The sequence below is a fragment of the Dreissena polymorpha genome, chromosome 8 (genome assembly GCF_020536995.1).
Source record: "Dreissena polymorpha isolate Duluth1 chromosome 8, UMN_Dpol_1.0, whole genome shotgun sequence".
In the NCBI taxonomy this organism is placed as follows: Eukaryota; Metazoa; Mollusca; class Bivalvia; order Myida; family Dreissenidae; genus Dreissena; species Dreissena polymorpha.
Window position 1 is genome coordinate 13,040,847 of NC_068362.1, and position 15,344 is coordinate 13,056,190.

The 15,344-nt window shown below is 33.2% G+C and overlaps 2 protein-coding genes across 34 annotated transcripts in view; both read left to right on the top strand.

The window, feature by feature from the left end:
* The window catches only part of LOC127841945 (uncharacterized), a 472,965-nt gene extending 468,093 nt beyond the window's left edge, over positions 1–4,872 (top strand). For all 15 annotated transcript variants that reach the window (XM_052371105.1, XM_052371106.1, XM_052371100.1 and 12 more), the window contains one exon: positions 1,829–4,872. In XM_052371105.1, the coding sequence (XP_052227065.1) occupies positions 1,829–3,324 (1,496 nt within the window). In that variant the 3' untranslated portion in view covers positions 3,325–4,872. The remainder of the gene's footprint in view (positions 1–1,828) is intronic.
* The window catches only part of LOC127841950 (cytochrome P450 3A21-like), a 196,448-nt gene that overhangs the window by 92,568 nt on the left and 88,536 nt on the right, over positions 1–15,344 (top strand). The window lies entirely within an intron of this gene.

Genomic DNA, 15,344 nt, shown 5'->3' on the forward strand with positions numbered 1-15,344 from the left:
TATTGCAGTACATGTATAAACTGTATTATACATGGTTAGGTATTTTGTGCCAAACCCTTAACTATAGGAAAAAGCTGGTTGTAGTTTAAAAGTAAAGTCCCAAAATGAGCTTTAAAGAAACTTTGTTACAAAAAGGGGTTAAACGTTTCGAATTCGTCATTACATGAATTACTAGACATAAACACGCGTCGTATAATACAAAAATCGTGATTTATGTTATATATTACTGCAAACATGCACACAAATTGTTTATGATACGAGCAAATGTTTTTTTAACATCCAAAACCTTGAAGTTCAAGAAATTAAATAACAAATTTGTGGACGGTTTTGCTTTAAAAACTTTTTTATTTTAACGTCTACGGTATTGAAACAAAACACTGACGAGAGCACAAAAAGAAATATAAAAATAAAGTGGTTTAGCGACTGAAAACATCCGCTACTCCTTTGCGAAAAGCAAGAAAACGACGATGTCTTGTAAATAATTTCTAACTAACCTGACTTTTACCCAGTAAGCTCCAGGCTACGCATGCCCCTCCCCCCAACCCCTGAATAATATTGTTCGCCATGGCGTTTGTGCTTTTAAAAAGACAGTTTAGTTAGCACGCATATTCGCGGATTTCACGAAATGTAAATAAATTCAAGGCGTATAATGGAACTCTATTGTCACACGTTACGGTCACAAAGGAAAAACCGCAGAAGGTATGCCACAATACCGAGATAAACCACGGAATCCTTGCAAATTGGTGTTTCAATCCAATTATGTTGACGTAATGAATGCTCTTGTGTCGTCTAAATGTCAGTAACACATGTCTGTCTTGATATTTGTGATTGGTTGGTATTTCGCAGGAATGTAGCCGTTTGCGGGAAAGAAATGTATTTAGCACGGTGATTTTGTAACTCGTCATGGTTAGCATTTGAATACCCAATATCGAGTTGGATTTTATCGACCAGTTGTACAATTATTTATTCAATATCAATTAATATCATCCAATCAGCATGCTTCATATGTACCACGTTACCGTCCAATATATTCCGGTATTGTATCCAAAACGTCTGTAGTTTTGCCATATTGGACAGTAAAATACACGTGCACTAAGCAATTTTATAACGTTAAAAGCCGTTACCGAGAAAAAGTATCTGAATGTACAATAATCGATTCACACAGGCGTCTTGAAAATAGCATAGATGCAATTAAAGCGTCTGTTTACTGGGAAGCGTTTCATGGGTTATCGTGCTGCGAATAACGATTATACATGCACATTGCAGCATTAAAATCGAACAAAAAGCTTACATGTAATTAAGCGATATAGACTCAAATGCATATGAGGCGTTTTAACTGTAAAATAAGTGATATATTTGTGCTCGTCCAAATATATATCCGTATTGTACAGTGAAACGGCTAATGACATATACTTATGTTTATATATTTGGCTTGCTATTCATTACAATGTTGAATACATAATACCCGACTAGATATCGAAACATGGATGCATTTGCGATGATCTTGTTTTTTTTTCCGAATGCTTAGTCCAAAGCTGATATTCGCCTATTTGTATCCTCACTATGCCAGTTAACCTTAGTTTTAACATTATTTTTAAAATGATCATATCGGTGTGTCCGTTATTTTTTTTTAATCGATTCAAAGCTAGGTTTGCTTTTGATTTGATATTCACTTGTTTTTAAATTAAATTCAAATGAATAATAATGATATGTGTTTGTAAAATAGTGTATTGGCAAAACTTACATGCACAGATCGGTTGATAGAAACTAACAGATAATTAAATTATTAAGCATTTTACAGATGGTAATTATTTTTTATGATTTCCAGAAATGCTCGGAGCTTTGATGATACATTACGACAGAACACTTAGTCATTTTCCATCCTCGCCATTAAACGACTGGTTTCATGCACGTTTAGACGATGTTTATATGCCTCCTAACATGCTACTGATGGAAAAAAAGGAAGGATCCTTCAAAAAAACTCAAACACAAATTACGAAATACCAAAATGTGTTAAACCAGCAGACGTTTATTCAAGGTGAGGCCGGATCGGGCAAGTCCTCTTTCCTTGCTAAGTTAGTCATGGATTGGTGTGGTATCGCAAAAACAACGCAAACACGCGAACCGGTGATGATACAAGAAACAAATTATGCTAAATCTGATACTCGAGCGAATAAGTCAACCTTCTTTGATGATTTAACGTCGTTAAAAAGTTACAAGTTTGTATTCTACATAACATTGAGGGATTCGGTTAAGGTGTTTGAAATTTTACAAATGATAAAAGAACAACTAATTGACGAGATATACTCATCTCAGGAAGATCGTGAGAAGGCTTACAGACTAGTGAATGAGATCATGAAACATGAACGTTGCTTGGTCCTACTTGATGGTCTAGATGAGTGGAAAAGTCCTGATGATCGTCACCATCTACCGACATTGGTAGCAATTCATACCCAGTGTGATCTTGTAATAACGACTAGACCTTGGAAATTGGCGGAAGCGAAAATTCCTGACTCAAAGATTGAAACATTACTGCATCTAGAAGGAGTAAATGAACCTTTTGTTGTGAGCCTAAGAATCTTGCGTTGTAGGGAAGATTGCACAAATAGCGAGGATGTGGAAAATAAACACTCTGCATTTGTGTCATATGTTGATAGAAATGATCTTCGTGACTTACTAGCCTCTCCGATGTTGTTGACTTTAATTGTACAAACGTGGGCAGAAGGGACAGAACTTAAGGGCAATAAATGTCAGATATACAGTCTTTTACTCGAAAGTCTTTTTAAAAAAGCTAACAGTGAAGAAGACCATTTTCATAAAACACCTTTCCCCTGCTTAAAAGAGACGCGATACATAAAGCCTAACATCGAACACTTCAATCGTTTGTCTGAAGCGGCATTTCATTTATTGTTTTCAGAAACAAAAGAAAATTCTCTTGTATTTGGCATAGAACAATTAATACAATACAAGTTATACGAACGAAAAGACTTTGTAATGAGAACTGGCATTTTATCAGCTACACGAAAAGCATCTGCATTGAGATCGTCTTCATCATTTTCTTTCGTCCATAAAAGCGTACAAGAATTCCTAGCTGCCTATTATATCGCCTGCAACTGTCATGTCATTGATGAGGTCATTCCCGGATATCTAAAACGACACGACGAATCCTATCGGGATATGCATGAAGTTCTGATATTTTTATGTGGACTCAATATATCAGCAGCGAATGAACTATCGATTTTGATGAATAACGCTGCTTGTGATATAAGTGCAAAGTTGATATACCAATGTGTTAACCTGATATCACAGATTAACAGGTATTAAGTAATAAATATTTAGAGAGATTTCAGACCGAGTTAGACTAGAAAAGCATATATCTGCATTCGCCTAAAACACAATTGTTTCTTTAAAAATATTGTTATCATTATAAAGGTAATATAGAAATGGTCAAGATTAAGGCAACATGTTATGTTTTTTATGTTAACGTTAATAGCCTCTGAGATATTCATTAGCGAATCTTTGTAGACTTCCGGGCCGATGCTGATTTTCTTAATGAGTAGTTCATTTGCGCCATGGCATGAAACGTTATTGTTTGTTTATAAATATTGCTGATGTACGTATCTTGTTTAAGGTTTTATAAAATATTTGAGCCTTAGATTGTTTTGTTCATTTTAACGCGAACAATCACGGAGATATGCATTAGTGAATATTTCTAACATTTCTTGTCAATGAAGAGTTTCGCACTGAAAAGTACACATTGCCCTGAGCGTAACTATTTTAAAACTAACATATCAATTAAGAAGTAAATGAAAAAGCTATAACCGAAAACAAATACTGCGATGCTAGCGTTTCCGATAGCCCATATCGCAAATATCGATTAAATCTTTTAGATTGCGTTTTAAGTTGAGAATGTAAAAGAAATGGCGATTGGAAAACAAAAACAAGTTTTCTCTATAAATGTATCAATATAACCTTCTTTAAAAGAGCACTCGGTACCTATTTATGCGCGAAATTGCAATAAAAACCATACGGGGTAATAGATAATCAACTGTTTATAGATAGCATGACGCTCTATCAAATATTCAAGCCACATTACAGAGTTATGTATGCTGACTCATATGCTTCACGAGAAATTCTCAGGTAACGTTCAAGTCGCCGAACAGTGAAGATCACCGTTTTATCGGTTCCAAGCATGCTTATGAGGGCGGGGTTAATTGGCAACTAATATTTTTAATTGACATCGGTAAACCGGTAGCCGCTTTATTAAACAGTACATTAAAGACGATGCCGGGCGTCCACATCATCATCACACATTTTAACTGTAAACAATTTGTGTAAACATATTGTTAAAGATTTTGACTTATGAAAATTTGATCACAAATGGTGAGCAATAAATGATTAATGGCGAGCAAATTGTGAAAACGATAACCTTTAATAATTTTACGCGGTAGCAAATTGATTCCAGTACATGGATTCGTGTATATTGCCATGTCTATTTATGGAACTCATTTACACCATTTTTTTACAGGCAAGTGATACAATTTGCTGCTTCAAGTCCCTTTGTACGCATTTACAGTGTTTTCAATTCAATGTACGCCATTTTAAACCCGTGTTTTAATAATGGCGCGAAATGTTGCTTTCGTCTTTCAAGTTCCATGCGTGATTGTTGCAAATTACCATGCGCTGTAACTAAAAAAGAAGCTACGCGAATATCAATACATGTAATATTTTATAATGAATATTTTTAATTGGAATAATGCATATAATGGAAAAGTATTGACCATTGAAACCAGAGAAAAACGTACGTCAAAGTACGATTAATACATTGCAAAAGATGTATTTTAAAGAGTCAAGAAGCAGCAGACTACGTATTTTGACAAGTGCGTTGGTACAAAAGTATAGACAATCCCAGTATCGATTAATTGACCGTATTAATTACCCGCGGCCATTACGGTACTGAAGAATCTGGTAGACTACAGCGTTCAAAGATCTAAACAATACCAAAACTTTGAGACATTTATGAATTATATTTCACATCGTTAAAAAATAAAAGTTAGATTTCTAGCATGTGTGTCTCTAAAACAATGTTCAGTGACAACATGTTTAAGGCCGAAATAGCTGTGTGTTTTATATACTCCTTTCAGTAATGCTTTTGCTTAAAACACAGTTATATCTTTTTTGAATGTCATTATTCGCCTTTAAGATTGAAGGTTATATCATCATCTAAAGTCGACAGTAAACTTTGTGATTTTTAGCGTTAATAGCTCCGGGGATATTATTTAGCGGAACTTTTGAAAGATTTTATTTCCGAGTTACATGATTTTATTGAAAATCTGCCTCTGTTCAAAATTTCTGTATACAAACTAAATCAGGAGATACTCATTAAGAATATTGATTAGATTCAAGACCGATGCAAACTTTTTTCATGAATAATGCATATCTATTGTTCTAAACATGTATTATTTCGTTACGAATATTTTTTATTTAAATCTAATTTTATAGGTAATGCAAAAAACTATGGCCAGAATAAAGTTTGTGATTTTAGCTAAAATTGGTCCGGAATTATTTATAAGCGGACTCAGTACTAATTTGGGTAGATGCTCACTTTTTTATTAAAAAGCATCTGGTTAAGACTAAAACTTTATTTTTTATATTAATATTATTATTTAATATTTGCTTCCAAGCTTGAACACAATATCTAGCCGGAAATGCATTTTGTGAATTTTGTTATTTTACATGAACGGGTACAGGATATATTACCAGTAATTGGCGCAAAGATCTATTAATACAGACGTTACCTAGATCTTTCTAGATCTTTATTTAGCGAAAATGTGTAAGATGTCAAAACATGGAAGTTTTTTTTTCTTGACAAGTACATATCTGTTGTTGTGTTATTCTCACTGTTAACTTTACTGATTTCTTGCTTTATTATATTTTATTTATAAAATATAATGTTACTATTAAAGTGTTCAACATGACGCATATGAAACCTTAAGTTCATTTAAATAGTAACAATAAAGTTCTATACATTCCAATAACGTATTAATTTCTTAATTAAATTTTCATTTTAGAGTTTAGATTTAAAACAAACAGTTAAAACTCGAACATAAGAAGTGAATTTTTTCTTTGTTAATTACGGATTGTCAAATTTAAGCAAGATAAATGGTCTTGAAAAATTATCTTCGATCGAGGCACAAAAATCATTCCCTCAGTGGGAGACGATGTCCTAGGGTCAATTAAAAGTGTTAATTGGTATGTCTGTGACACCATATTCTACACATGTGTAGATACCGTTATTAAGATAACGTACCATGCGTCACCTTCAAATTACATGTTAAATGACAATCAAGGCCTTATTCATGCTGAGTTATATGACTCTTAAAAATGCAGATGGACCTTGTTTCTCTTAATCACCAAATAACTGATAAAATCATATTTATTTAAAGAAAAACGAACTATTATACGATGATCAGATCGATAAAAGAAACTATTTAATTCTTCAAATATATTTAATATAATCGCTTCACTTCCTGTAATTGTTCAGGTACCTATACAAATATAAAGGTAGCAATACCGTTATTCAGTACCGTCATGGCGGCGCATGCGATTATTCGGGGGCGATAATTCGGGAGTTATCGATTTCTAGGATTGTCTATTTGTGAGGCTAGGGATGGCGTTGTGGGATTACCCTATTGTCTATACATGTGGTTTGTTTGATATTACAATATTCGTTGATACAAATAGCGTATCCGGTCGATATTAGACTGTACCCAAGTTGTATTCCCGCCCAAAATCCGATGTCGTAAAAGGCGCTACTGATTACCGTAAAACGGTATTGTTTATCTTAAACAAACTTCATTAAAAAAACTGCTTTAACTTAAACATGCTTTTTGAGTATGAGTTTCGATAATATGTAAAGGCCATTTAACAGAAATTTGACATAAATGTGAACATGATTAATTAAAAAAATAGCCGACAACAACCGATTAAGCGTTAAAATTCCTGGTACGTTTTAGTATATTTACCGTGCCGGGGTACATGTAAGTATACTTAACAGTACCAGGGTAAATGTAAGTAGTAGCCCAGCCGACAATGACCAATCGAGGAATACTATATAGCATGCAGTCGTTTACATTCCATTTTGTTATATTGACCGATACATTCCAGTACTGTCTTTTGCCAAGCTGTGTTTTAGCAGCTTTTTTATGAACTGTACTAAAACAATGTATATTCAGGCATGTTCAATTGAAAGTGGTCTTATATAGGTTGCTGCTCGCTGGCTAACGTTTGACCATACATGGTTCCACGAGATCGAAAAATGACGATTAATTATGTACTATAAGAACATCTAAGAGCCGTAGACTATTAGAGGATTCTTTTATGTCGGCCTAGCAAACTAGCGCTGGTGTTGTTTGTGTTATTCATAATGCATTTATTATCTTTATTGACGCTACACATTTATTATAATAAACAATAATTGGTCATAGGGCTGTACATTAGAAATATGTATTAATATAATTATTAACGACAAAGTATATTTATTATAATGAAATTGTGAGGACTGATTAATGCAATGCGTACAGTACATGTATGTCACACAATTTGATTGTACGTATTATTTTCGATATTCTATCAAATGAACACTCACACACACACATGATACGAGTTAAAAGAATTATTCAATTAAAAACTTATCTGATTGTTGACTAATATAGCGATTTGGAATCGTAGGGAACGGGCGCAAATATATCCTCATGTGAGATACGTCTATACTGTACTAAAAACTGTATAACCGTAGTGTATTATTTGTAAAATGATTTGATATATAAGTTTTCAGTAAGTTTAGTGTATATATATATATATATATATATATATATATATATATATATATATTTATTTTTTTGCAGATTCTACCAGTTTACCTGCATTGGAATTTCCAACCAGGATTGTTTTCAATAGTTCAGACTCTTCTCCAATGCTGCCCTCTGTAGTACACATTCGATTGGAAAATGTCACAGTGAGTTCTACTTGGCTGCGCAAACTATTCAATGAACATTTCAAACTCGAGCATGAGATGACATGTGAGCTGAAAGAATGTCGTATGGTAGGAGACAAACTATTTCAATGTTTTACGGCATCAATGACGATAGGAGTAAACAATACTTTTGAAATATTCACCATTTCAAAAGAAAGTCCAGGTCTGTGGGAAACTCTGCGTGGTCTCAATATAAACACTCTAAGCCTGGGTATGGGTGATTGGGATTTGAAAGTGAAATATGCATCATCTTTTTCACAAGCTCTGACATCGCTAAAAAATCTAGAAACGCTACGTATTAGCGTAGAAGCCATCACTCCTGATCTTTGGTCGGCTCTGTACAGTTTAGATATCAAGCTTGTGGCTCTGAGTCTGTATGATCATTTGGATGGTCTGATATTGAGTCATGTAGGTATGTTGTCGCAGCCTTCCTTCTCTGTATCACAGATCGACTTGATTTATATTGACGTGAATTCGAAGCCCGATCTGTTGACGGCTCTGCACGGTCTAAATATCAAGGGTCTTAGTCTTTGTGGTAGTGGGGAGAGTTTAGACCGCAATCAGGTATTGCTTTTGGTTACTTTGCTAACGTCACTCGAACAACTTGAATACCTCTGTATATACGTGAACAATGACAGTCTAGGTCTGTGGTTTGCTCTGAAATTTCTGAATATAAAGATTCTGGATATTAGTTTTCGATGCGAAGGTTTTAAAGTTAATCATGCAGCGTATTTGGCAACGTTGCTACCGTCGCTCAAAAACCTTGAGACTATACAGTTTCATGTAACAGATGATATGTCTGTTTTATTGGAGGTTCTTTATGGTCTAAAAATCAAGAGTCTGAAATGTTATGAGAGGCAATACCCAGGCCTGTTAGAAATTGACTTGACGTATTATAGTTCAGGTCTGTTGGAGGCTCATAACAGTCTGAATGTCAGGAGTCTCTGCCTTCAATTGTATTGGGATGATTCAACAGCAATGAACATGACTCAAAAATCATCCATGTATATTTAAATTTCATCTCATACAGAGCTTGAAACACTTAGTATTCAAATACCCGAAGACAGTACCGTTTTTTTTGAGGCTCTTCGATGTCTCAATGTCAAGACTCTTCATCTGACAGCTTCGAATTTCAGTCCGATTTTACCTTCTTTAATGTCGCTCACACAGCTGGAAACTCTCAGTATTGAATTGTCTACAAGTTGTGATTGTATTATGGGATGCGAATGCAACCATTCTCTAACATCGCTTAAATGCCTGAAAGTCTTAAATATGTATATAACTCAATATTTGAAAATACTGTTACCTCAGTGTTTAAAGGATGTAACTATCTATTATAAAGGACTGACTCCTTTGGAACTGCGCGACCTGATACAAACACTTGCTTCATGTTGTCGGGCAGTTGATATGAAGCTGGAATTCGGATGTATACCAGCTGATACTGGTTGTACATGGTCATTTGGATACAAATGTCAAATCCCACCGGAAGATTACATTCCTATCCAACATGAAATGAATGCTCTGCAAAATGTTAAAATAAGAAGATTCCGAATATGGAATCGATCATCAGTTTTATCTAGAAATTGGTCAACATGTTACATTGGCAATATTGCTAGCGAAGATCATATTGACGATAGCGATGATGATGAGAGATATAAAAAATTCATTAACAATCTGGATTCTGAGGTGGTCAATCGAATTTCAATACGGCTTCAAATAGTTACAAGTATCGATCTCATTAATAAATGATTTTGTATGTTACAGTGTACTAATTATTAGTATTATCGGTTACTTTGCTGCTTGTAAATAAAACATGTTATTGAATTCTTGGGCAAGACATTAATTTAACATTATTTCCACAAAGATCTGTAACCTCAAATAATGTGTTGCAAACCTCTGAATATCATACAAGGGTATAGTTTTTCATGTCGTAAACATACATAACAGTGTTAATAAACATAAAAAGATGAGGTCGAACGTGAGTATACGACGAAGACAGATAGTTTTTGCTTCTATATTATATTTTACGCGTTTATGTTGAACTGAACCGCCTTTGATGCGTATCATGTTTTGTTTTTATGTGGCAGTTCTAATAGACTAGTGTGTGATCATTCTTGTAACGTATGATATCATTTTTTAAAGAATACACATTTTATATTCTTAGTATGTTGCTATTGGTGCTTGATTGGATTTTATTTCTCGATGAGTTAAGGAAAATATATGATTTTCGTACTCTTTATACGACCCCGATTGAAATAAATATTTTATCATAAACAAAAAACATCACATGCTGTTTTTGTTTAATAATTTGGTACAGTAAATAACAAAACATATCTCACGATTTGCGCAAACCTCAAGCGTTTTGTATTATGTCAGCATAATGACCACGAAAATGAGTAAACCAATGTGTTTACATTAAAATGGTGGAAGTAAGATCTTTATTATGTACGCCATTGAAAATTTATGATATTGCGTGTTCTTCTCTGTCATGATTGGTTTTATAAACACATGTTCCATAATATTTTTACCGCATTGACACTTGTCTAGAAAAGTAACTGACACTTGTCAACGATTTTGTTCATGATATTAATTGCGATTGTCTTATATTTTCAGTAGAACACAACGTTAGAATTTTTTTCACTGAGATTTAATTTTACTTCATCAACACTAGTAACTTATAAAAAAACGATTAATACAAGTCTCAACAACGAAAGTGGGTTTTATTTTATTGTAAAATAATAATATTGCACTACTGAATAATGGCGATAACAATGGCATTGGTGGTGGTGTTGATTATACTAATACCATTTTCGATGATGGTGAAGATGATGATGAATATGAATATGATGATGAATATGATGATGAATATGATGATGATGATGATGATGATGATGATTATGCTGATGATTATGATGCTGCTGATGATGACGGCGAAGATGATGATGATGATTCTGCTGCTGCTGCTGCTGATGATGATAAAGCAAAATAGAAAGAACATTATGAATGTATCGATAGTGCACCTGATGACGACGATGTCGATGATTATGATGCAGCTGTTATGGCCTATCAAAATGGCTATCAATTCGAGAAGGATGACGAACAAGTTAAGCAGACGGGCCAATTTTGAACATATTTGAGTGAATACACGGCTCAAATTTAAGACACATCAGTGTTTAAGTATGTATTCTCCAATACATAATCTACCTTACGAATAAGTTTCTATTATTATCAGACATCTTATGTAGTATTAATAAAACACGAGACGATTTTAAGTTAAGATTGTAGATTTAGCATGTTTATGTTTCAAAAGTGTTTCGGAGTGTTACATGTTCAATAGCTTGTTTACTTGTAATAATTGCACGAATCATCTCCTTATGGTACATGTACAACCAAAGGTCATGAAAGCGAGTAACAGTTAATAGATCAGTGAAGTATATCAAGGTTTTGAAATATCATGATTAACTAAAATGTGTGTTATAATAAATGTAGATGCATTTTAAATGTTTAAAAGCAAATAATTAAATCCATACAAGATGCACAAACGTTAAATAACAATGTCCGTAAATACAAATACATGGCGTGAAATGTTCATAAAAAACGATTCAGTTATCAAATGAAACACATGTGTTTATAAGAAGTGATTAAAAGATGTAATAGTATGATTTTGTTTTAAATTGTTTATGCATTCATACAAAACACATGTTGATGACACGGACGCCGACATGCATCAATATCACACATGCAGATCAAAGCTATGTCTCGTAAAATCTGTTTCAAAAGTCTTATCAACATAGGCAATTCCACGATAGTAAAGGTCACGTACTCGTAACACATGTAAAAGCAGAGTTCTATATCAGCAAAGTAAATGTTTGAGTTTACGACAAGCATGTGATAGTTCAAAGTACGACAAATCGCTTGTGTTGGATATTGGATTCTCAAAATGGTCGTTGTCCGCTTTAATGATATATCAATGGCTCGAAGTAAATTTGATCACGCTTCGTATTTCACGGAACGTGACTAAATCCGCTTCTTGGATGTAAGTGTTTTCTCAAATAACGTATTTGTACATGGTCCAGAATAACTCGATTGAGGAAATTGTGATGCTCAAGCATGGTCACTGTTCGTTAAAACAGTCGATACCAAGCTTATCTGGATTGATTGCTTCGAGCAAGTTATGCATTTGGATGACGCGTATCTATTGTATCTGGATAGTTGCTAGTGTACTCTAAAATAATAATTTAGTCCGTAGTCCGAGACCTTTTGACACCGAAACATTTGCTTTGTACATTTGCTTTGTACATTATCAGTGTATAAACATTTAAGTATAAAGTATTAGTTTATATGGGGGAATGGTCACGCGCACGTGAGGCATTTAGACGGCAAGTACCTTTCAGCTAGGCAGGTTTTTGTGTGAGCTAAAAGCACGTATTTGACTTTGTAGAGACGTTTGCATATATGCACGTAATAGTCCATCGGTGGGACGAATTTCGATCTGAACAAGGAAAACTACATGAAAAATAACAACGATGTGCGTTAACAATGTCACGATTTATCAGCAATACTTAAATCGGTTCCAGGTATAACTGGTTTCAGTCTCTTCCTTTAATGAAGTCGTATAACTCCTATTAAGTTGCTGATGTTTTATTAAATATAGATCATGTTGTGCTTTGTTTATATCTTATTTTAACTCAAAACTAAATATTGTATCATTTTTAACTAAGGCCAGATTTTTTTATTAAATGATTTCGGATTTTTTTTCTAAGGGTGTCGGGTAGGTGGATGGAAAAAAAAGATGGGTGACCAAATATGCACTCATTTTAAAAATGTTATGGTAAGAAGTTCTTTTTAATAAGCAACAATACTGCTTGTTTTCAAACATGTTGCTGTGCAACATGATCATTATCAGACTGTAGGTCTTGATGTGCAGTTTTTAAATTAGTTTGAATTTTAAAAATATCTTAACTGGTTCAAAAGGTATGCAATTTTGTCTCTTGTCCATAATAAACTTGTTGGTGATTTTTTTGCTGAGCATTTTGGTCATAGTACCTGTGTGTTTTGCGGACTTCGTGCGTAGAACTGGCCCAAAAAAAGTTATCGCCACTTTATCGCGGTGTTAAAACAGCAGGTTATTCCAACTTTATTAATAAGGACAATCATTTAAGGAACATTACAACATTGATGAATAAAGGCATTGGCTATATTTTTATTACTTTTAGAAGTATGTTAATACATAAATAACAATAAGTACCTTCATGATTAAGTCTTAATAAGCTTTATTTTTATATAAATAAGATTGTTTTCCACTTGATAAACCAGATAACCGACATTATCTAATAACGTTTACAATAATGTAACAGTATTCTGAATAAATGTTTCAGAATTATTTATAACAACCTATAATCACAAAAATAGACATCATCTGAAAGGAAAAATAAATCCGACATCAGAAAATAAAGCATCTCAATTCAAATTGTTAAACAGTTACATTTGGTCTTTTGGACTTGATATACATCAACTTCTGTTTAGTATCAAATTTTCCAAATTCTAAAACAACACCTATTGTAAAAAGGTTTTCTGTTAGCTGTGGTGGTCGATTTCCAGGTTTAATTAAATGAATATTTTTCACATCTATTTCTTGACAGAAAGACCCAGGATAATTGCCACCATACATTCTTGTTGTCTGAAATAACACAAAACATATTTTTACAAACTACATACAACAAATCAACAAATAAATATCACTATCTTTGTATGTCCGAATTTTAACATATCCGAAATATAGTACATCGAGGGAAAGACCTACTTTTGATTTCAGAAATAGTTGGTATCTTAGCTAAAATATATTGTTCCCAGAACATTTTATATGGAACTGTTAAACATAAATGCTCGTAAGTGCCTGTTGAAACAAGTTAACATGTGTTTATGTCATAGTATTGATTAAAGAAATAGCGTCCCTAATAATCGTTATAATTATTGATTTTCGTGCAAGTTTATCCCAGGATAACATAATTGATAGTTCAATGTCATAAAGGAGCCGTTAATCCGATAATGACCCCCATAAACTTGACTATTTCATTAGGGCATTAATGAGTTGAAATCGTTTTAAAAAATGTTGATTTTGCAATTTTTGAACTTTTGTTACGAACCAGTTCTGAACAAAACCGAAGTTTTGTACCCATTTCGTACCCATTGAAAATAACGAAAAAACACATATTATATGTACAAATTCTTAACTACAACTGCATTAAACAACACATACCATTTTATTCTCTAAAATATGACCGTATTTATGCGTAAAATATGGAAGATTTAAAGTTGATAGGGTTAAATGGGTTACGCTTTTCGAGAACCTGTTAAATTAAAATCGTTCTTTTCTTATTGCTTTCATAGTAATTTTTAGTCATTTGAAATTTATCAATTTTATAAAATTGTAAAGAAATAATAAAATATTTACTTACAAATCGATTCCATTCAGGATTTCATTTGACGGTTGCATCATAATTGAGAAATTAGCAGACTTTGATGATGACAGCATTGTACATAGCGTTTTTGAACAAACAATGATGGCGTAGCTTTTGGTACATTTCAGCACATGAACATGATGAAGGATGTTCATGTATTAATGTGGTTAATTAAAACTGGGTTTATTATGATGATTTATAACTCATTTGAACTTTTTCTAAAACCCGGTAAGGGTTTCGTGTTTAAAAGCCACATGTTGGCATCCGCCAAAAAAATCGAGACTTTTTTTAAATTTCGTTAAAAATTGGAATCGGCGGGTCCGAAAATCGTTTCATTTAAAAATTCGGGCCTAAAACGTTTGTACACACGTTTGCAAATTATAAAAAAACGAGTGTTTATTCTTTTAAAAATTGACATTAGAAATGCTCCATGACTTAGATTGATCTAACATGATCGGATTTAAATGGAATTCAATAAAGAAAAAAACGACATTCTTATTGTAATCTTTAAAATCATAAAAGGGTCATCAGAATTAAAGAAATATTATAACACATTAATAATATTTATTGTCATCGATGTTTTTCTGAAGGAATACAAACTAATTGAGTTGCAGTGAGTAATAAACGATCATTGTTTTCAATAAAATGCATTTGAATAACATGAACGTTTATTCAAAAATTGGAAGAAAATGTACAAATATGAAGAATGCTATCAAGTAAGAACACGTTTTAGAAAAATTGTATATAAGTCGTTGTTAATCAGTTAATAAACACCGATAGGGCGTTTGATGCACTGGTAATTAACCAGAAAGCTATAATACCACACAACAGCACGAACAGATGTCAAA